Source organism: Tuber melanosporum (assembly GCF_000151645.1).
Source record: "Tuber melanosporum whole genome shotgun sequence assembly, scaffold_95, strain Mel28".
In the NCBI taxonomy this organism is placed as follows: Eukaryota; Fungi; Ascomycota; class Pezizomycetes; order Pezizales; family Tuberaceae; genus Tuber; species Tuber melanosporum.
The window spans coordinates 285163-309605 of record NW_003299145.1 but is presented as its reverse complement, the minus strand read 5'-3'; the positions used below and the strand labels follow the sequence as shown (position 1 = coordinate 309605).

At 50.6% G+C, this 24443-nt stretch overlaps 1 protein-coding gene; it reads right to left on the bottom strand.

Moving 5' to 3' along the window:
* Window positions 1-18313: 18313 nt before the first annotated feature.
* Window positions 18314-20653, bottom strand: GSTUM_00012078001 (uncharacterized protein). XM_002842330.2 has 5 exons: window positions 20312-20653; window positions 20160-20233; window positions 20035-20106; window positions 19690-19959; window positions 18314-19164 (listed from the first exon to the last, which is right to left on the bottom strand). Exons 1-5 carry the CDS (start codon window positions 20494-20496, stop codon window positions 18788-18790), a joined length of 978 nt encoding a protein of 325 aa, XP_002842376.1. The 5' UTR covers window positions 20497-20653; the 3' UTR covers window positions 18314-18787.
* Window positions 20654-24443: the final 3790 nt, after the last annotated feature.

Genomic DNA, 24443 nt, shown 5'->3' with positions numbered 1-24443 from the left:
ACCGAAGTGACCGCGAGAACAGGTGAAGAGGAGATAACCGTAGGAGCTTCAGCCGCCAAAATCATGACCAAACCGTGAACAGTATCGCGTTCAGAGGCCAGGGCAGCTGACAAGGTAGATATCTCCTTTTCAGTGCAATGAAATCGCCGAGAAAGGACAGAGATGTGATGCCAAAGGCGAGAGACTTCGGCTTCTAGGACGAAGTTCTTCTCAACGGTACGAGACAGAACCACCGACGACTGTAAAGCGGACGTGGCAGAAGGGACAGAGGCTCGCTTAGCCATTGTGACCGTGAGGAGGCGACGTAAATGAACAAATGTAAAGATAGGTAGAAGGAAGAAAGAACTTCCAGCAATCGTAGGGGAGGGATTAACAACAATGCCCCCAAAATGTGATCGAAGTTAAAGACTTGAAGCCTATCGTGAGATAGAAATCAAGGGCTCTGATTGGATCGACACCGAACCTTCACATTCCGACACAGGGTGAAAGAAGGAGGAAAAGTGCTTGGAATTCAATTTAATTTTATTTATACTAGTACCGCCGACACCGGCATACAACCAGTCTCCCCCACATCCCATAAAACAAACTATCTAAAATACACTACTGCGGACCATTCCGCCTCGCAATCGCTCCCTCCAAACATAAATCCAAAAATCACTACCTATATGGGCTCACGGGCGCTCGCAGCAACTAGTGCTGCCTGGATTCACGCGTCTTCCCATCTCGCTTCCCAGCCACCGCCTCAAACCCTCCCCCCTTTCTGCCTCCAACACAATCTGACCCACGTATTCCACAAACGAAACATACAGTCTATCCCAACACCCTTCTGTTCTTTTATAATATAGTCCCAGGTCCACGTACCCTTCGGCCAAAATCGTCCCACAAAATAAACAACGCTCCTCCTTTAGCAATCCTTTTGTCTTGGCCCACCGCAAAACTACGGACGTCCGAGTCGCGAGGTCCAGCTCGTCCCACCGCTGGTGTCGAGAATGCCGAAACCAGTCGTGACACGTTCGTAAGCAGCAGGGCTTTTTCTCAAAGTGTTCGGAGAAGGTGACTCGTTTCTGGGTGGGCGTCGCCGAAATCGCAGCCCCATAGCAGGGACAGTCGCAGCGTCATTGGTCGGGCAAGAAAAACCACTTCTTCGGCATGGTAATCAGTCCTGGCAGAGCGCATCCGCTGCCATCATGTTTTTTCTCGCACTGGGTGCAGGTCCTGGGATCCTCCACCGTCGCCAACCGACCACTTCTTTCCACCATTAGTATGCCGTCAAAGGGGTTTCCTGCCACTACCAACTCCCCATCCACCATCTCAATATGCCAGGAAATCCCTAGGCCTAACCACCTGTGACTCACCCACCAGGATTTCCACCGCGATATCGCCGAGTCCTTATACAAGTCCTCATCAGCAGGGCATCCCATACCATAGCGGGGGCACTTAGTCCAGTGGTGTCTGTCATCCTTCCCTTCACATCTGTCATGCCCAACCAAACCAGTCCCGCTGCGAATTCTTAGCAAAACATAGGAGTCCATACGGCTGAGGCTTCGAAGGTGTCGAGGTACCCTAGGTTCACGAGCATAATACCCGTGTCCTTCCCTGTCGTGCCACGAACCCCACTCTGCTTTTCGCAACTCTCGGGCCAACACCGCATGCCCGATTCCAAAGCTAACCCCTTCCCAAAGCAGGGGGCGCAATGGACGACCCACGCATGCCTTAGCCCTCTGGTCCACCGTTTCATTGCCATCAATGCCCATGTGTCCCGGAACCCAGCTGATGTTGACGTGGCTAAACTCATTAAGTAGTGGTGCCATGACTTCCCACAGCTCAGCCGTATCCCCTTCCGAGAACAATCCGTCTACCAGGGCGAGAGCAGGAACGCAGTCCAGAAACACATGGACCGGGCGCCTCTTGGCCATCCCGCGGGCGTATCGAAGTGCACAGACAACCACAAACAGCTCGCACTCGACAATACTCCAAGACGGGGGAACCGAGCACCCGTCTACACAGGTTAGTGCCCCTTTCTCAAATACCGCCCATGCCACACCAGCCCCTTCAGAGGACTTTGACCCGTCCGTGTATATAACCACATCCGAGGTTCTGCAAAGGCCCCAGTAGTGCGAACGGTGTCACGCAGGCATCACCGCCTTGCCTTTTCCGATCGTAATCGTGGGGCGGCGAGTGAGCTCCTTGTCTGAGGTCTGTCGGTGTGCCACCATTCCTTCCTGCTTCCAGTCATGCCGTATCTTACCGAACCACGGGTGTCGATCACAGTACCGGTAGTTAATAAGCCAGCTATAGTATCTCCTTTGCAGATACCTCCCTTGGATTGCAACAGGTGGTGTTCCGAACTCAGCCAGCAGTATATTGTTTGCCAGCCTCATAGGGGTCTGGAAATCCGATCGAAGGCAGTCGTTGACGTGGACCTGAATCTGTTTCACATACGACCCATGGTCAGTTACAAATTCAAGCCCGTAGTATACGGTCGGAAGGTAGGCCGCCTGCACCAAGCGGTAAGTCTCCCATGCCCCAAGCCCTCCAACACTTCCAAACCTTCTTCCCGAAGCCAAAATCCTCCTCCTAACGTCCAATCCCCTATCCAACCAATACTTTACATGAGAAGAAAAGTTAAGAAATACATTAAACCTATAGCCAAGAACCCTGAAATCCTCAGAAGGTAAAACCATTTCTCCCAACAATTCCATTCCTCCCCACGCCCTATCCCCAAACCCGATCCACTGGGTCTTGAGAGCACTAAACCCTGTCCTCCTATCCCTCGCTGTTCTATCACAGTCCGCAAAAGTTTCCCCCACATGGTATCGGACAGCGTTGCAAGAATCTGCAGCCACCATGATGACCCCGTCATCAACGTATGAGATCACCAAATGTCGGACCCCAGGGGAGTAGCGCATTCGCGGTATGAATATATCCGCTACGTAGGCCCCGAAGAGAAATGGGGAGAGGGGCGAGCCCTGCGGCACCCCTTTGCTGACATAGTAGGTTTTAGAGACGCATCCATTAAAATGGAAACAAATCGACCGACAGGAAGTCCACCTTCGCACCCATTGGCACAGGTTCGACGGACACCCCCGGGCGACCAGGAAGTCTGACAGGAGGTCAACATTAACGTTATCAAAACCTCCCTCAACGTCCATAGACAAAATCAGCCGTTTATAGCCCTCATTATGTTGTAGAAATTGGAAGACCACTGCCATGGCATCGTGAACCCCCCTCTTCAGGCGAGAACCAAACTGCGTCTCCCCCAGGTCAAGACACATAGCTAATCTTAACAGGACTACGTGTTCCGCAACCTTCGCAGGAGTTGGAAGGAGGTGTATCATTCTCCATGAGTTGACGACATCGTACCTGGGCTTGTCAATCTTCGGTATGAGCACCACTTCTGCCCTATACCAATCCAGAATATCATGACGCAGCCCGTAGTCAACCAGACGTCGCAAAGTTGTTGTATCCCTCCGCCTCCAGAATCGTATGAAAGGATACCCAATATGGTCCTCGCCTGGGCCCGTGTTCGTAGGGGACCTAGCGAGGGCGATCTCCATTTCCTGAGCACTATCCATGTCAATGATGGAGTCCTCCCAAGGGGCAGGATCGCCAGGGAATAGCTGTTGTGCAATCAGGTCGCTGATGTCGGAATGTGTAGTGGCGTAGGACCCATCTGGTCGGGCCATGGAGGGAAGTGTTCGCTTGGCTTCCAATTTTCGTGCTAACCGAAAAATGTCCGAGTCCCGACTCTCAGCTATCTTGGTCCTGATATGTTCGAACCTGGCCCTCAACAGGCAAGCCCGGTACACACTCCTGACCAGTTTGTAGTCCTCCGTCCGCTCCGCCTTGCGTTTGGAGTACTGTCTTAGCCGAGCCACATCTAACCTCATCGTTTCCAACTCCGGTGTCCACCACTCGCACCGACCTCTGCCAATGGAGGCCCGCGGGAGTGCGTCCACCACACGCCTCACCCCTTCCCACAACCTCTCATCTTCCACTTCTTTCAGGGCATCCAGCTACTTTCCAACCTTCTCCCAGACTGCTTTCTTCCAAGCCGGCCTTCGACGCATAATGTTGTCAGGAAGGTCCACTTTCAGCTTAAGGGCTTGAGCATTATACTCACAGCCAGCAGTGTCCATGTATCGATGTCGGACATACGGTGCCCGGTGCAGGCAAAGGTCGATTCTTGAAATGTCTCGGAAGGTTGGCACTGTCGGAGGTACCATATTCATATCGCGTGTCGGGGCCATGAACCGCTGTTTCAGCCACCGTCCGCCTGTATTGTTATGGTCCGCGTTGGGGTCCTAGTCTTGATGTCTGGCATTGAAGTCCCCGAACGCGATGTCAGGTTCCCCAAGCTCATCCAACCACCATAAAAACTGGTCTTTAGCATAGCACGGTCGAAAGTAAACTCCAGCGAGTACCTTCTTTGCCTTTTTCTCCCAATACCCAATCTGAGCACTGCCTTCCCCGTGCCTCACCGCCTCAAACAGCCCACAAATGTGGGACTGTACAAATACCTCAACACCTGACCCTCTAACAAATGAAAACAAATCCCATCCATCAACATCCACTGGTACATGCTGTCCCTCTCGATCAACAGGAGGTTCAATAATAAAAAACAAATCAACAAAGAAAACAAATCAAATGCCAGCACCTGATTCCGACTACTCCTCCCCACGTTTAATGCCAATGTCGTATTAAGCATTAAAAGGGGTCGCCTCAACTGATCCACTCGGGCCACAAGGGTCAGAGGCATAGGCGGAGCCGGTATCCGGATCTCGGGCAACCCAACTCGTTTCCTCATCGCGCGGTTTGGTCGCAGTACCAGCCCTAGTTTTTAAAATCCCACGTACTGGGGAGGGGTAAGGCCATTCCGGTTCCTTACCTTTAGCCTTTTCTGACTTGCGGCGGGGCGTTTCTTCCTCCTCATCACTGCTGAATTCGACCAGCCTGGGTGTCGGGGACCTTCCGCAGCTGCGGCTTTTTCTTTCATTATTTCTTTCTGTCCTCCTGCCCTGCTGTTCTGGTTTTTTGACAGCTTCCCTAGCTCGCCTTGCCGGTGTAGTTGTTCCTTGTCCAACAGGCAAGGAAGGGGGAGTCGGGGATGACGATTTGATACCTGGGCATCGCTCATATTCTGTGAAGTGGTCCATCCGGTCGCACAGCCAGCACTGTCTCCTGGTATGTCCACAGGCCTGACCCACTCCTCCGGGACAGGCCAGCTTACTGCACATGTGTTCTCGAGAGAAGTGTTCTCCGAAGCAGAACCGGCATCGAGGGGGGCGGCCACATGTTGCTTCAAAGTGTCCAGTTTCCAGGCACCTACCACATACCTTAAGGGGGCGATGCTCTTCAAAAACTCTGACATTGCGGGCTCCTCCCCGCAACCAAATCTTCCCTTCTGCCAGTCTTTCCTTGATGGCCTCATTATTCTCCACCACGAAGCGGATGCCATAACTTGTGGCATTGGCCTGCCTCATGGCGTGTATGAACCCCATAATATCGGGCCGGGACACAGTGACTACACCAGTATTGGATTGCTCCAAGTCAGTGCGAAGGCCATCGAAGGCCGTGCTTCCAGTCTATCCTTCCACCCTCCAAATCGATCCCCGTCCTGTATCAGCAAGTGGGACGCCAGAAACAAAAATCTTCACCTTTTCCAGATTCCTCTGGAATTCAAACTCTAGGAGTGACAATTCCCTAAGCAGATCGAGCCTGGCCTTGTCCAACCTGTTACCTAGCTCTGTTATGGAGTGTGCCGCCAAGGTCAGGAAGATGCATCCAATTTCCGGCCGGACATGCCCTGCGCGAATATAAGGAGCATTTCCCCGAATCTTTCCCTGATTGGAAAATGTCACATTGATCCGATTTCGGATTGTCTCAATGTTGACACCTTCTGGCAGGGCAACCCTCTTCCGGGAGGCGAAGCGCATGGTGATGTGCCTTCCCCTAGCGTTCGGGGTTGGCGACAAGCGCGGTGGTGGTGGTACCGAGTTCAGTGGGTCCAGGGGTCCCATTGGTACCCGTCGGTATTCCGGTCGTGCCTGAGCCGTACCTATCTTGACACCAGCCAGTGCTGCCGGCCCAGATTGAGCCGTTGTGGTAACAAGTGTCGTAGCTTTGGGGGCTGATTCCTGTTTATCAGCCTACCCCTGGGTCTTGGCCGGGGTCGCCGCCTCCCTTTCATCACCAGATCCTCTGGCAGCCTTTCTTCTCCTTCTAGCAGCACCACTCAGGCGTCTGCCCCGCTTCCTTCGTTCTTTCTTCTTATCTTCTTCCTCTTCCTCCTCCTCTTCCCAGTGAACAGACTTGCCTTCACCTCTCCGGGCTACTCACAAGACTACCCCTCCTTCACTGGAGGAGCTGCCGCTGCTGCTGGACTGGTGGGATGAGGCCGCTGATGTGGGCCTGGTAGGACAAACCCGTTCCTGTGGGCCAGCGGGGGGTTTCGGCACATATGCCATTCGTTTTACTACCTCCGTGAAAGAGGCTTTAGCAGTAGGAGCCTCCGTAGAGGCTTCCTTTCTCTCAGGGGTAGGGGATGGTGTAGTCAGCTCCGAAGAAACAACAGAGGTGCTGCGAGGTACAGCAGGGGGTGTGCGGCGGCGGGGAGACGACTTTACCTGAAGGGCTTCAATTTCCTCCCCTTGCCTACCAACAATGTCGGTCAGTGCTTTTACTGCCCGTTCCAAAACATGAACTCGACTGCCATAGTTTATCCCGTTCCTTGGACCATCGTCGTCAAAGGTGGGACCACTGTTCATCCAAGTCCGTACATCCTGTACTGTGTCATCCTCAATCGACCCAGACTCCGAGGAGAGGAGGGGTTGAGTATTACCAGACCGGATATCCTCCAGGCCTTCCAACATGGATCCGATTATACTCCCTGAGCGGGGTCCAGGCGAGGGGGTCCTACCAGCATCCAGCATCTCACAGACACCTCCCATGATCGAGTCCGCCTGGGCCACTACAGTGTCGGCGTCCTCAAATTTGGTTTCTGGGAGCTGAACTTCCAATGGGGTTGAATCACCACTGGGGGTTTCCAAGGGGCCCTCCAGTTGGCTTCCTGGAGGTGACATCCATCATCCAGTAACAGGCGGAGGTGACGACCCCATGGCTGGTGAAGGGGCGTGTACGCTGTCGCCCAAACCGGTCGCTTCCGAGTTGCGTCCTTCATCCAGTTCCATAGGGGTGTCCCTGGCCAGCACCTCAGAGGTGGGTAGGATATCCCCAGTCATTAGAGGGGATGGAGAAGGGGGTGTGGCTTCGATCGTTGATGGGAGCATCACAGGTGGGGGGATGGCCAGACGCCCATGGTGAACACCTAGGGGTAGGCCGGGAAGAGCGGGGACAATCTGTTTTTTCCAGTTCCTCATTCGCAAATGTTGATAGCCCTAAAAAATTGGGGACCAAGGAGAGGAGCAGCAGATCGCTTAATGGGAGATGCCGACCGTGTCCGGCGGCGCGTTCCAGAGGCAGGAGGGTTGTAATCCTCGTCATCAGGGTCATCCATCTTGAACTTCGGGGTTTCATAAAGTGCCCTTTCGCCTGAAGACATTCCTGCCAGAAAGGAGGGAGTGGAGGAGCCGGTCCCGGTATTGTGGGCCTGGCGAAAGAAGCTGGGCATCTTGCTTTGGACAGCCCTAGCGATGGGAGGAGTAGCGGACCAAGAGCTGGCCTCAACCGTGGTAGCAGTCGAGTCGTCCTTGGCGGGGGGGATGCAGGATTCAGGGACTACAGCCTGAGAATCTTTTGGAGGGGAAGGTGTGGGGGCTGGAGAGTATTCCGAACCATGGTCCAAATTGAACTGAACGAAGAGTCCCGTGGTAGTGTCCTTGTTCAAGCCACACGTGGCTGAACAGCCTCTCCCGATCAGGAAACCTCTCACCAAAACCTCCACTTCTTTCATTGTGGCAACGGTCGCGTCAGCGACCATTTGCCGAACCAAATCATCAAACTGCGGGTTAACCGCGTTCTGATACCTGTGGCAGTGGTGGAACTGTAAAAACTTAAAGTTTCCCCTGGGTGCAACATAAGACCGTGTAGTTGTAGGGACGAGGACACGGTCGGCGTCAGTAGCAGGCGCAAGAGACAGGGCCGCACGGGCTGTCTCAAGCGAGGAGGAGGGGTTGGAGTCGAACCCAATGGGAGACGACATCCTCGAAGGGGGGGGAGAATCCGTGGATGAGGAGGCTGTCGAAGACGCCATCCTCACCCAAACTATACTCAGTGATTACCGGGACCAGGTCACGGATATCTCACACTGAAGTATCTTCTAAGCGAGAACAACAACTCCTAACCGACAGCCCGAAACGAAAAACACAAACAAGTCACAGTAGATGAAGTATTTATCGCGAGCGAAATAAGGTAAAGTATTGGTTATGCTCACTTCCGACACGGAGTGCAAGAAGTAGGAAAAGTACTTAGAATTCAATCTAATTTTATTTATACTAGTACCGCCGACACCGGCATACGACCAGTCTCCCCCTCGCCCCATAAAAAACAAAACTATCTAAAATACACTTCCGCTGACCATTCCGCCTCGCAATCTCTCCCCCCAAACATAAATCCAAAAATCACTACCTATATGGGCTCACGGGCGCTCGCAGCAACTAGTGCTGCCCCGGATTCACGCGTCTTCCCATCTCGCTTCCCAGCCACCTCCTCATACCCTCCCCTCTATCCGCCTCCAACACAATCTGACCCACATACTCCACAAACGAAACATACAGTCTATCCCAACATCCCTCCGTCCTTTTATAATGTAGTCCCAAGTCCACGTACCCTTCGGCCAAAACCGTCCCACAAAATAAACAACGCTCCTCTTTTAGCAACCCTTTCGTCTTGGCCCATCGCAAAACTACCGACGTCCGAGTTGCGAGGTCCAGCTCGTCCCACCGCTGGTGTCGAGAATGCCAAAACCAATCGTGACACGTTCGTAGGCAGCGGGGCTTTTTCGCAAAGTGTTCGGAGAAGGTGACCCGTTTCTGGGTAGGCGTCGCCGAAATCGCAGTCCCACAGCAGGGACAGTCGCAGCGTCGTTGGTCGGGCCAGAAAAACCACTTCTTCGGCATGGTAATCAATCCTGGCAGAACGCATCCGCTACCATCATGTTTTTTCTCGCACCGGGTACAGGTCCTGGGGTCCTCCACCGTCGCCAACCGACCACTTCTTTCCACCATTGGTGTGCCGTCAAAAGGGTTTCCAGCCACTACCAACTCCCCATCCACCCTTTCAATATGCCGGGGAATCCCTAGGCCTAACCATCTGTGACTCACCCACCAGGATTTCCACCGCGTTATTGCCGAGTCTTTATACAAGTCCTCATCAGCAGGGCGTCCCACAGCATAGCGGGGGCACTTAGTCCAGTGGTGTCTGTCATCCTTTCCTTCACATCTGTCATGCCCAACCAAACCAGTCCCGCTGCGAATTCTCAGTAACACATAGGAATCCATACGGGTGAGGCCTCGAAGATGTCGAGGTGCCCTAGGTTCGCAATCATAATACCCGTGTCCTTCCCTGTCGTGCCATGAACCCCACTCTGCTTTTCGCAACTTGCGGGCCAATGCCGCATGTCCGATTCCAAAGCTAACCCCTTCCCAAAGCAGGGGGCGCAACGGACGACCAACGCATGCCTTAGCCTTCTGGTCCACCGTCTCATTGCCATCGATGCCCATGTGCCCCGGAACCCAGCTGATGTTGACGTGGCTAAACTCATTAAGTAGTGGTGCCATGACTTCCCACAGCTCAGCCGAATCTCCTTCTGAAAACATACCGTCTACCAGCGTGAGAGCAGGAACGCAGTCCAGAAACACATGGACCGGGCGCCTCTTGGCCATCCCTCGGGCATATCGAAGTGCACATACAACCCCAAACAGCTCACACTCCACAATACTCTAAGATGGGGGAACCGAGCACCCGTCTACACAGGTCAGGGCCCCCTTCTCCAATACCGCCCATGCCACACCAGCCCCTTCAGAGGACTTTGACCCGTCCATGTATATAACCACATCCGAGGTCCTGCAAAGGTCCAAGTACTGCGAACAGTGTCTCGCAGCCATTACCGCTTTGCCTTTTCCGATCGTAATCGTGGGGCGGCGGGTGAGCTCCTTGTCTGAGGTCTGTCGGTGTGCCACCATTCCTTCCTGCTTCCAGTCATGCCGTATCTCACTAAACCACAGGTGTCGATCACAGTACCGGTAGTTAATAAATCGGCTGTAGCATCTCCTCTGCAGATACCTTCCTTGGACGGCAACAGGTGGCGTCCCAAATTCAGCCAGCAGTATATTGTTTGCCAGCCTCATAGGGGTCCGGAAAACCGACCGAAGGCAGTCGTTGACGTGGACCTGAATCTGTTTCACATACGACCCATGGTCGGTTACAAACTCAAGCCCGTAGTATATGGTTGGAAGGTAGGCTGCCTGCACCAAACGGTAAGTCTCCCATGCCCCAAGCCCTCCAACACTTCCGAACCTTCTTCCCAAAGCCAGAATCCTCCTCCTGACGCCCAACCCCCTTTCCAACCAATACTTTACATGAGAAGAAAAGTTAAGAGATACATTAAACCTATAACCAAGAACCCGCAAATCCTCAACAGGTAAAACCATTTCTCCTAACAATTCCATCCCTCCCTATGCCCTATCCCCAAACCCAATCCACTGGGTCTTGAGGGCACTAAACCCCATCCCCCTAGCCCTCGCTATTCGTTTACAGTCCGCAAAAATTTCCCCCGCATGGTATTGGGCAGCGTCGCAAGAATCTGCAGCCACCATGATGACCCCGTCATCAACGTATGAGATCACCAAATGTCGGACCCCAGGGGAGTAGCGCATTCGCGGTGTGAATATATCCACTACGTAGGCCCCAAAGAGAAATGGGGAGAGGGGCGAGCCCTGCGGCACCCCTTTGCTGACATAATAGGTCTTGGAGACGCATCCATTAAAACGGAAACGAATCGACCGACAGGAAGTCCACCTTCATACCCACTGGCACAGGTTTGACGGACACCCCCGGGCGACCAGGAAGTCTAACAGAAGGTCGACATCAATGTTATCGAACCCTCCTTCAACGTCCATTGACAAGATCAGCCGTTTATAGCCCTCATTGTGTCGTAGGAACTCAAAGACCACCGCCATGGCATCATGAACCCCTCTCTTCCGGCGAGAACCAAACTGCATCTCCCCCAGGTCAAGACACATAGCTAATCTTAACAGGACTATGCGTTCCGCAACCTTCGCAGGGGTCGGGAGGAGGTGTATCATTCTCCATGACTTGACGACATCGTACCTAGGCTTGTCAATCTTTGGTATGAGCACCACTTCTGCCCTATGCCAGTCTAGAATATCGTGACGCAGCCCGTAGTCAACCAGGCGTCGCAAAGTTGTTGTATCCCTCCGCTTCCAGAATCGTATGAAAGGATACCCAATATCGTCCTCGCCTGGGCCCGTGTTCGTAGGGGACCTAGCAAGGGCGATCTCCATTTCCTGAGCACTATACATGTTAATGATAGAGTTCTCCCAAGGGGCAGGACCGCCAGGGGATAGCTGTTGTGCAATCAGGTCGCTGATGTCGGAATGTGTAGTGGCGTGGGACCCATCTGGTCTGGTCATGGAGGGAAGTGTTTGCTTGGCCTCCAATTTTCGTGCTAGCCGAAAAATGTCTGGGTCCTGACTCTCAGCTATCTTGGTCCTGATGTGTTCGAACCTGGCCCTTAATAGGCAAGCCCGGTAAACACTCCTGACCAGCTTGTAGTCCTCCATCTGCTCCGCCTTGCATTTGGAGTACCGTCTTAGCCGAGCTACATCCAACCTCATTGTTTCCAACTCCGGTGTCCACCACTCGCACCGACCTCTGCCAATGGAGGCCCGCGGGAGTGCGTCCACCACACGCCTCACCCCTTCCCACAACCTCTCATCTTCCAGCTCTTTAAGGGCATCCAGCTGCTTCCCAACCTTTTCCCAGACTGCTTTCTTCCAAGCCGGTCTTCGACGCATAATGTTGTCAGGAAGGTCCACTTTCAGCTTAAGGGCTTGAGCACTATGCTCACAGCCAGCGCTGTCCATGTATCGATGTCGGACATATGGTGCCCGGTGCAGGCAAAGGTCGATTCGGGAAATATCTCGAAAGGTTGGCACTGTCGGAGGTACCATATTCATATCGCGTGTCGGGGCCATAAACCACTGTTTCAGCCACCGTCCGCCCATATTGTTATGGTCCGCGTTGGGGTCCCAGTCTTGATGTCTTGCATTGAAGTCCCCGAACGCAATGTCTGGTTCCCCAAGCTCATCCAACCATCGTAAAAACTGGTCTTTGGTATAGCCTGGTCGAAAGTAAACTCCAGCGAGCACCTTCTTGGCCCCTTTCTCCCAATACCCAATCTGCGCACTGCCTTCCCCGTGCCTCACCACCTCAAACAGCCCACAAACGTGGGACCGTACAAATACCTCAACACCTGATCCTCTAACAAAGGAAAACAAATCCCATCCATCAACATCCACTGGTACATGTTGTCCCTCTCGATCAACAGGAGGTTCAATAATAAAAAACAAATCAACAAAAGAAAACAAATCAAACGCCAGCGCCTGATTCCGATTGCTCTTCCCCACGTTTAATGCCAATGTCGTAATAAGCATTAAAAGGGGGCCTCAACTGATCCACTCGGGCCGCAGGGGCCAGAGGCATAGGTGGAGCCAGTATCTGGATCTCGGGCAACCCAACTCGTTTCCTCATCGCGCGGTTTGGTCGCGGCACCAGCCCTAGTTTTTAGAATCCCACGTACTGGAGAGGGGGAAGGCCGTTCCGGTTCCTTACCTTTAGCCTTTTCTGACTTACGGCGGGGCGTTTCTTCCTCCTCATCACTGCTGATTTCGACCAGCCTGGGTGTCGGGGACCTTCCGCGGCTGCGGCTTTTCCTTTTTCTATTTTTTCCTGTCCTACTGCCCTGCTGTTCTGGTGTTTTGCCAGCTTCCCTGGCTGGCCCCGCCGGCGTAGTTGTTCCTTGTCCAACAGGCGAGTAGGGGGGAGTCGGGGATGACGATTTGATACCTGGGCATCGCTCATATCCTGTGAAGTGGTCCATCCGGTCGCACAGCCAGCACTGTCTCCTGGTATGTCCACAGGCCAGCTTACTGCACATGTGTTCTTGAGAGAAGTGTTCTCCGAAGCAAAACCGGCATCAAGGGGGGCGGCCACATGTCGCTTCAAAGTGTCCAGTTTCCAGGCACCTACCACATACCTTAAGGGGGCGATGCTCTTGAAAAACTCTGATATTGCGGGCTCCTCCCCGCAACCAAGTCTTCCTTTCTGCCAGTCTTTCCTTGATGGCCTCATTATTCTCCACCACGAAGCAGATGCCGCAACTTGTGGCATTGGCCAGTCTCATGGCATGTATGGATCCCATAATGTCGGGCCGGGACACAGTGACTACACCAGTATTGGATTGCTCCAAGTCAGTGCGAAGGCCATCGAAGGCCGTGCTTCCAGTCCATCCTTCCACCCTCCAAATCGATCCTCATCCTGTGTCAGCAAGCGGAACACCAGAAACAAAAATCTTCACCTTTTCCAGGCTCCTCTGGAATTCGAACTCCGGGAGTGACAATTCCCTAAGTAAGTCGAGCCTGGCCTTGTCCAACCTGTTACCTAGCTCTGTCACGGAGTATGCTGCCAAGGTCAGGAAGATACATCCAATTTCCGGCCGGACATGCCCTGCGCAAATATAAGGAGCATTTCCCCGAATCTTTCCCTAATTGGAAAAGGTCACATTGATCCGATTTCGGATTGTCTCGATGTCGACGCCCTCTGGCAGGGCAACCTTCTTTCGGGTGGCGAATCGCATGGTGATGTGCATTCCCCTAGCATTCGGGGTTGGCGATGAGCGCGGTGGTGGTGGTACCGAGTTCAGTGGGTCCGGGGGTCCCATTGGTACCCGTCTGTATTCCGGTCGTGCCTGAGCCGTACCTATCTTGACACCAGCCAGTGCTGCCGGCCCAGATTGAGCCGTTGTGGCAACAGGTGTCGTAGCTTTGGGGCCTGATTCCTGTTTATCAGCCTTTCCCTGGGTCTTGGTAGGGGGGGCGCCGCCTCCCTTTCATCACCAGATTCTCTGGCAGCCTTTCTTCTCCTTCTAGCAGCACCACTCAGGCGCCTGCCCCGCTTCCTTCGTTCTTTCTTCTTATCCTCCTCCTCTTCCTCTTCCTCTTCCCAGTGAACAGCCTTGCCTTTTTCTCCCCGGGCTACTCGCAAGACTACCCCTCCTTCACTGGAGGAGCTGCTGCTGCTGCTGGACTGGTGGGATGAGGCCGCTGATGTGGGCCTGGCAGGATGAACCCGTTTCTGCGGGCCCGCGGGGGGTTTGGGCACGTATGCCATTCGTTTTACTACCTCTGTGAAAGAGGCTTTAGCAGCAGGAGCCTCCGTATAGGCTTCCTTTCTCCCAGGGGTAGGGGATGGTGTAGTCGGTTCCGAAGAAACAACGGAGGTGCTGCGAGGTATAGCAGGGGGTGTGCAGCGGCGGGGGGACGATTTTACCTGAAGGGCTTCAATTTCCTCTCCTTGCCTGCCCACAATGTCGGTCAGTGCTTTTACTGCTCGTTCCAAAACATGAACTCGACTCCAATAGTTTATCCCGTTCCTTGGACCATCGTCATCGAAGGTGGGGCCACTGTTCATCCAAGTCCGTACATCCTGTATTGTATCGTCCTCAATCGACCCCGACTCCGAGGAGAGGAGGGGTTGAGTATTACCAGACCGGATGTCCTCCAGACCTTCCAACATGGATCCGATTATACTACCTGAGCGGGGTCCAGGAGAGGGGGTCCTACCAGCATCCAGCATCTCACAGACACCTGCTATGATCGAGTCTGCCTGGGCCACTACCATGTCGGCGTCCTCAAATTGGGTTTCTGGGAGCTGGACTTCCAATGGGGTTGAATTATTACTGGGGTTTTCCAAGGGGCCCTCCAGTTGGCTTCCTGGAGGTGACATCCAACGTCCAGTAACAGGCGGAGGTGATGACTCCATGGCTGGTGAAGGGGTGTGTACGCTGTCGCCCAAACCGGTCGCTTCCGAGTTGCGTCCTTCATCCAGTTCCATAGGTGTGTCCCTGGCCAGTACCTCAGAGGTGGGTAGGACATCCTCAGTCATTAGAGGGGATGGAGAAGGGGGTGTGGCTTCAATTGTTGATGGGAGCATCACAGGTGGGGGGATGGCCAGCCGCCCATGGTGAACACCCAGGGGTAGGCCGGGAAGAGCGGGGACAATCTGTTTTTTCCGTCCCTCATCAACATTGATAGCCCTTAAAAATTGGGGACCAAGGAGAGGAGCAGCAGATCGCTTAATGGGAGATGCCGACCGTGTCCGGCGACGCGTTCCAGAGGCAGGAGGGTTGTAATCCTCGTCATTAGGGTCATCCAGTTTGAACTTCGGTGTTTCGTAAAGAGCCCTTTCACCTGAAGACATTCCTGCCAGAAAGGAGGGAGTCGAGGAGCCGGTCCCGGTATTGTGGGCCTGGCGGAAAAAACTGGGCATCTTGCTTTGAACAGCCCTAGCGAGGGGAGGAGTAACGGACCAAGAGCTGGCCTCAACCGTGGCAGCAGCCGAGTCGTCCTTGGTGGGGGGGATGGAGGACTCAGGGACTACAGCCTGAGAATCTTTTGGAGGAGAAGGTATGGGGGCTGGAGAGTATTCCGAGCCATGGTCCGAATTGAACCGAACGAAGAGTCCCGTGGTAGTGTTCTTGTTCAAGCCACATGTGGCTGAGCAGCCTCTCCCGATCAGGAAACCTTTTACTAAAACCTCCACCTCTTTCATCGTGGCAACGGTCGCGTCAGCGACCGTTTGCCGAACCAAATCGTCAAACTGCGGGTTAACAGCGTTTTGACACCCGTGGCAGTGGTGGAACTGTAAAAACTTAAAGTTTCCCCTGGGTGCAACATAAGACCGCGTGGTGGTAGGGATGAGGCCACGGTCAGCCTCAGTAGCAGGCGCAAGAGACAGGGCCGCACGGGCTGTCTCAAGTGAGGAGGAGGGGTTGGAGTCGAACCGGACGGGGGACGACATCCTCGAGGGGGGGGGAGAATCCGTGGAGGAGGAGGCTGTCGAAGACGCCATCCTCGCCCAAACTATACTCAGTGATTACCGGGACCAGGCCACGGATATCTCACACTGAAGTATCTTCTAAGCGAGAACAACAACTTCTAACCGACCGCCCGAAACGAAAAACACAAACAAGTAACAGTAGATGAAGTATTTATCGCGAGCGAAATAAGGTCCAGTATTGGTTATGCTCACTTCCGACACGGAGTGCAAGAAGTAGGAAAAGTACTTAGAACAAAGCGTGAAGAACCTATCCTCCTTGGCTGCATCGGCCTCCTTATATAGTGTTCTTCCTGCCTGTAGTCATGTGATCCAAAGTGGTCACATGTGCGAAACCAAGTCATAACAAACTAGTCATGTGACCAAAGTGGTCACATGCTCAAAACCCGTGACCTCATAGCGAGGTCATGTGCAAAAACTTATAAACAAATCATAACACAATAAACAAGTTATATGACTCGACTGAGTCATATGCGTGAAACCCATGACCTTATAACGAGGTCATGTGCGAAACATAAATCATATGCGCAAGGCCTACCCACAAGGCATACTTGCAAGGCACACTCACCAGCTGCACTCGCAAGGCATACTCATCAGGTGCACGTCTCATGACTCATATTTGAGCCATGTGTGAAAGCATTACAAATCCCACATATAACAAATCATATGACTCGAATGAGTCATATGTGTGAAACAATAACATACCTGTGACTCATAACTATGTGTCACGTGAAAACCCTTTCCTCACCAAGCCACATTCATGACAGGAGCCTTATAGTTGCAAGTAGTATTGGTAGAAAATAACTCAATACATAAAATAACTATGATCACAACAGGAGTTGAACACATGACCCTTGGAAATAAGTCACATGATAGTCCAATTGAGCTATGTAACTGAAATTGATATGTATGATGACATGTGGGCCCCGTAAGGGAGCTAGAGGGTGGTATTAGAGATGAGAGATTCTGATTCCAAGTGGGGTTACTCTACTTAGGGTGGTTCCTGGGTATCAGATCCTAGTATTCCTAACAATTTGGTGCACTATTACACATGACTAATTCTATCTATATATAATCTTAGAATCAATAAGTACTTTAATTTTATAACTAATAGATATAGTCTGTAAATACTTAAACAGAAAATCAATATAAATATCAAAGTATCTTCTAATTAGAAACTTTACAGATATTATAAGTAATAGAGACAATATCTTAATAATAAGAATAAAAACTTCTCATTTGAATTCTTATAGTTTATTTTACTCTTTTTCTTATATAAGTTCCTAGTAGCTATATATATTAAATGTACTTACTAAGCCTTTCTAGATATATTTACATTTATATTAAAAATTCAGGCTCTAAACTCTCTCAATATCTATTTCAGTTAACTCCTACCTAACAGTTAGGTAGTTATCAATGAAGAATGAAACAACATAATAACTACTTAGACTAGGTAAATGTATTAAGTACATAGAAATATAATTAAATTGAGAAAAAGAGTTTAGATAAGAATAAACTTAAAAATCATAAAGAATTGACTTTTTAAATATATATTAGTTTTACTACTCAACCTACCTTGGTTAATTTATTCTAACTTAATAGTCTGTGAATATTGAGTAAAAAAGTACCAGTCAACTCTTATTTGTAAAATATACTGGACAATATTGCTGGAATTCTAGATAGTATGAAATGGTTGTCAGAGTAGTATGTTTGATTCAGAGAAAAATCTCAATTAAATATTTATTTATTTAAAAAAAATATGAAAATTGTGAAAGCAGTACTATAATATAAAAACCAACTTATTGATAAAAAGTAATAATAGATTTTAAAAATTCTTAAATTTTGATCAGAAACATACATGAAAAATTGTCACTTTTATGTAAAAAGTATGTCTATCTCTATAGTCTACAATAATTAGTAGTTTTATGAATGTAGGCTTTAATTCCACGGGTACAGTACAGCATTAACAAACAGTATTTTTAGTATAAGGAAAGTAATTTTACTAATTTTTCACATTTCTAGGCCTAGAATATGCGACAGATATCATGGTTTAAAACGTAAAAAGATTTTTTAAAGTTCATGGGTATATACTCTACTTATGCCTGCAGTTTGATAAGCAAAAAAAAAAAAACTCCCAGGTTCATTATTTAGAAAAACTAGATTCCTACAGCCTTAAGTTTGTATCGCTAGACTTGTATCTCACGTGAAAAATTAAAAATTAAACAGCCACTTCATAGCAGGACTGCCTGAACAGAACTTCCCTTGTTTCTATTAATTGACAAGAATCTGATGTAGTCTATATCGTGGCCTAGAAGGAGCACACCGTCTCGGGGGTGGAAGCTACGGACCTTGACATTGCAGATCCCAAACAAGATAAACCCACCAACCCCAGCCCAAACGAAAGGAAAAGAAAAAAGTATAGACCCCGTTATCCAAACACCACGCTTAAAGATTATATTCAGGAATGAAAACAGTCCCCCCACGACTTGTGCTTTTTGAGATTCGGATAGCCAATAATTGGGGTCAATGAAAAACGGAAAGAAATCACGCCATGAAAACTCCCACCTAAAACCCGCATCCTTGGATACACCAACAAGAGAAAATGTTTAAGCAAAACGAAAAATTAATCTGAATAATGCTGAAACAGAGCAGAGATACTCTCCCCTGAAAGTGGCACGTTAGTTAATGACTCTCACTCTACCAAGTAATGGGGGATAAACTTACCATGGTGATTTCTGCGGATCGCTTCACTAAGAAGCTGGCTCAGATCAATAGTGACAAGCTTTTTAACCCCTTTCCTCTTGTCCTCCGGAATGGGAAAACTATTAGTGACGACTATTTGATCGATACAACTGCAGTCCTCCATTTCCTTAAGGCAATTTCCACCGAATACACCATGCGTCGCGATGCAAATAACCTTCTTAGCACCACCCCTCAGTTTAACATGCTCTGCCGCAGAGATCCACGATCCAGCACGATCAATCATATCATCCACAATGAGAACTGTTTTTCTGCGGACCTCACCGACAAGTGTTATCATCTTTTCGTTTCCCGGAATCTGGTCAGCATCTTCCTCCTCGTCTGTGTCATTGGCATCGATAGAACCACCAAGGGCCCCGTCACCGTGCAATGAAGCAAGAGAGTGAATTGAGGACATCATGTGATCGGTATCGCCATGGGTAGTAGATGCAATGATCGAGGGGGAAGGAGATGGATAATCATCATCAACAATGTGGCCTTGGATGAGGCGTCCATAAGTGACAGATTGAGCATGATCATCAGTATAATCATCATCAAAGTCGTCCTGTGGATGAGGGGGTAGAGAATTTGAGTGGTTGGAACTTGTAGGACGAGAAGGCGGTGAAGCGGGCGCAGCGCTAATGCCTAGGCCAGATATAGGAGCAACTGCCCGCGGAGTAGCGCCAAAATCAACGGCCGCATCCTCAGGGGCATCGCGAATCCGCATATTGGAGATCGCGACAGCCCCATCAACCTCTGCCGCAGTAAACTGTTGCTTATCTTTCTCTTCAGATTCGCCGTTGACGCTCTCAACTGGGGAATGCCTATGGCTCTGGAAACGAGAGCTTGCCCAACCCTCTTTGCGCCTTCGATCCGTCGTGATCAGGGCAAAATTTAACTTCAAGACATCTGCTAACTGAGTCACTCTCTTAGTCCCGCCCGGATTCTTCGATACAACAACCGAATCACGCCAATTAGGAACGGTATGTCTAATCCACCTCGCAAGAAGCGGCTCCGCATATAGGTTATCCACAGGCTTCGTGAAAAAGCCTTGCATTTGGGAAGCATGGAGATCCACAGTGATGACATGATCGACCCCGGCAACCGTAAGCAAATTCGCTAGCACTATCGACCGGTATCCGTCAGATTCCCTCCCAGCAACTATCCGATAAAAATGCAAAAACGAATGGGGGAACAAACTTCTAGCAGTGATAGCTCCTCGATGAGATTTCTTCTTAGATTGTTTAGAATAGGGGAAATAAGGCATCACAGCTAAAAATAAAGTCAGCTAGATTGATAGGTTGCGTAGAAGAGAGCAGTCATACCCGTTATTTTATTAGCCGATCCGCCTTTGCAAGCAGATATAAGAATCAACAATTCCATAATGCTATCATTGGCCCTATTTTCAAAGGGTTCCTCTCAACAATCAGTGTTCTGGTAAAGAATTAACGACGGGAAAAAATGACGGAAAACTCACTTTGCACTCCCGCTCTGAACAATGAAGACATCCTGGTCTCGAATTGAGCAACCAATATCGACACTTGTCTCACCATTGGAGAACTTCTTGAGATCACACTTCCCCAGTGTTGTCCCGAGACGCTCGCAAATGGCCTCTGTTAGACCGGGATGGCTCGTGCCAGAGAAGATTTTGACCCGGCGCATGACGAGGGAGGGAGGAAATAATTTGATCGTTACGGAATCTGTATCTATTAACCGCTCAGACGAATTGAGGAAATAGAAGTGCCTAGCGTTAATAGTGGGAGGTTGTTCTAAAATAATGTAGGCGATGAGAGGAGGACGTGGGGAAGAAAAGAAGAAGTGGTGTTTTTGGAGATAGAGTTAGCAATGGGTGGGGGATTTTCATGTCTTGTGGATGCCAAGATTCGTCAGCTGACTACCCTGTCAACTTTCCCGGTCCTGACATGGAGAGCTGCAGTTTGCGATCCATCATCCATCAATCACAATAACGATCAAAGGGCATCTCCAAAATCGATTCGTTCACAATCTACTGCAGGTAGACTCCTTCGAGAAAAATATACTCACCTTTGGTTGGATGGCAGAGCACGGAATTCCGGACAAGAATGTGAGCTCACTACGATAATGCCGAAGATACGATCATAGAAAAGGCTTCTTGTTCTTTGGGTCTCAGTTCCTTCGATCTTCCTTCAGTATTACCTGCTCGGCACCGTACTGTAGGGTAGGAAAAGTTACCACTATAATCACTCAGTCATATTAATACCGGTACAATGCTTATCGAGAGTATCCTAAACGCTCTCTTTATATCACGCCCTCCGCATTGCTGCCCTTTTTGCCTGTACCCGGGTACCGACATCCTACCCAAGCATTATACAGTTCAGTACTTGCCGTTATCTAGGCCATATCACATTGAATGCCGCCGAAATTTTCTCTAGAAGGCACCTAGGGTATCATAGTCCGCCACTTAAATTATCCCCTTTATAGGAAATAGTGCAAATCCTCTGTCACCCACTTGACCCGGGGGGAACAAGAGGCCAACATAAGACCCTGAACTCTCGGACCACGGAATGAACAGTGCGGTAAGACGCAGGCGCTGCTGAGGTATTCTCAAAGTCCAAGAAGACATCTCTCAATTCAACAACCTACTAGCGCCCACAGTGCCACAATTTTTCCTAATTCACCAAAAATTTGAACCAAGGGCCGCACTGTACAGTACGAGTACCAGCCTCGGGGTACCTGATACTCTTATAGGGTGGCAAATGGGACCTTCAATACTCGAGACAACTCCCACCCCAAGGCTTTAAAGTTATACTTGGGAGATTCCTTGACAAAATATTTGAGTTCTAACTTGGGCGCTATTAGATTAGGCATAGCTTGTAAGTAAGTGGCTTTCACCCTATTGTGTACAACATAGACTCCATGGTATGATATGATAAAGAATACCATATTATGACCTTAATTCCAAATATATGCCCCCAGAATCCCAAACGTATAGTTTCACAAAAATTTCTTTCATGCACCCATTCTATTCCCTCCGCGCAGCTCGCTACATCGTGAAAGAGGTTCAAAAAGCCCACGGACCAATATCCCAAACAATCCACCCCCTACCCACGGCGCCAGTAATATTCACGAAAAATCACAGACTCACAGGGCCACCAACCCTTCCTAAGCGGGATGAAACCCCAATCAACCGAGACGGTCCCACCCGGAGCACCACCCCACACCAATTGGACAACTTGTATCGGAAGCCCTGCATGCAAAGAGAAAGAGAACCCCAAGTAACGAAGACCTATAAAAGTGTGATAGCGAGATGCATGCCAATTCCGCCAAGGCAAACTCGGCAGGCCCCAATCGTGGGTAGATTGAGAGCAGTTCCGAAATGCCAACACCTCCACGGGCCATACCGGTATCATAATAAAGGATCTAATCACCCTAGAAAGAACTTTCTATAGCATGCCGTCCCGATGCAAGCAAAAAGGTCACAACTTTGTCTTATGCAATAGCAGTCCTGTTGAAAAAAGCACTTCGGTGCCCCGGAAATTCAACCCTGCGAACACATCAAGCGCGCTGAAGACTATTCGCATCAAATCCCCCTAACTGTGCATCGGCAACGGAAGGGCGTAGAAGGGCTGAGAAAGAAAGAAGAGAAAGATTCGAGTGAGATATCATGAGACCCATTTCTTATCCGAGATGAGCAAAGGGGTCGGTGCTATTTGTAGACCATACACTCGCACTACCGGGGCCACCCCGCATTTTGTCATTGCAGCTAAAACACCTTCTAGTGGAATGTTATGAAAGCTCCCGGGCGGCAGTAACTAAAAACATATACAATGCACGAATAACGATGGAGATAGTGGAGTATTGACTGTCACGTAAGATGACATAGCAACAGAGTTCTGCACCGGTACCCATCGAAGATGCCCTGTAGACGGAGGAGCCTGATTTAGTATAAAGCTTACGCCTGTGAACGATCGGTCGAGCCCTTCTGATCTGACAACAAGCCCCCCGCGCGCAGGCGCCGCCCCCACCAATCGAAGAAAGTTCTCCTAATCCTGAGACAAGGACGGCCGACCTCGGGTTCTCGGATGGACCCCAGGGACATCTCAACAAGGATCTAGCTTCTATTGAGACCCGTCTCAGCCTTCTATCTATTTAAAAATCCCGCTTTAGAAGGGCGTAATGCCCCCGAACACCACCGACCCGACCAACCCCGCCCACGGTAAAACTGCTAGATGAATTGTTTCCAGACAGGAAATACTATGCTCTGTGCGGGAGGTCTGGTCACCTAACTAAGGACACTTTGCCGGTCGGATGTCAAAGTACCAAACCCATTGGGGGACTAAATGGTTTGCCGCTAGCTGTCAATGAAACAAGTAACCGATCTGCCACCACCGAGCTCTAACTTCACGACTTGTGGACAAAAAAAGCACCCACATGACAGCCCATCGTAATATCGAGGTCAGAGGAAATTCTCTACAACCTCACCAAGCACACATATGTGGCTATCCACCTCTACTAGACGCTCAAGATGATCAGCCAACAGAATGTTCGACACCACCAGCAAGCAAATCACGAGTGATAATCCATGATATTCCAAACTAACCCCCACCCATGTAGGATGCAACAGGATTGTGCACGGCACAAGTTCCACTCGAAGCTGGATTATTGCATCTAGTGCAGGCGAGCCACTAGGCGAATCCCCGAGGACGAATCAAGGTAGATAATCGCTGGATATGCCCAGCTGCTACGCAAGCCCTAGGAATTTGTCTCATTTCGACCCGTCTTCACGAAAAACAAGGCTCTCAGGGCACTATATCGCACAGTTCGGCGACTACACCCAGGAGGGCACTCAGTCCCCGGGGTGGATCAGCCAATCCAATAAAAACTCATGAAACAGAAAGGGGCAGCAAAGCTGTGACTCAGGCTCAATGGTGTGCTCTGGAAACGGCAATGACTCGCTGGGTTCTTATGATGGCAAACTGCTGTCCGTCTGCAAGTTTCGAGCTAGGCTGGCCCAAAGGCTGGCCCAAATCCTCGCAAAGACTGTGGGATAGCCTGTCGATGTATGTTAGGTCCCGCTGCACCAAGCCTTCCTTCCCTATACTCTGCTTTCCCTGTTCCTCGAGGAGCCCACAAACGTAGGCCCCGCCCGATATTGGGGACTTTGATACTACCTGTGGTAATTTGAACCCGCCCGTTTATCGTGGCGAAGTGATGTATCTACCCGCTTGAACCCCGCCCGAGTGCTATCGCGGCCTGGGACATCGAGGTTCCACCAGTAAATCCTTTTACTAAGAAACCCCGAGTGACGGCGCATGATTTGACGTTAACTCTTGCTAGAGCACCAGCCAGGGTCGGGGCGGCAGGGCGATGATGCTAGGCCCAAGAGACTCCGGGATTATATCTCGGCTCACTAATTGGTCAGATGCAGCACTCCACCATGCCATCAGTACTCCAGTGCCCCGCCGAGCAAGCGTATCCTCTCCGTGGTCCGGAGTTGATATCCTTGCACATCACACCGAGGTTGCCAATCCGGCGAGGGCAAGGACCGCCCGAGCGTACTCGAGTCACGACATGCACGGAGGATCGGTGTCTCGTGAGAGGATGTGGTCGGTAAGAAGGCACGGTGCGCT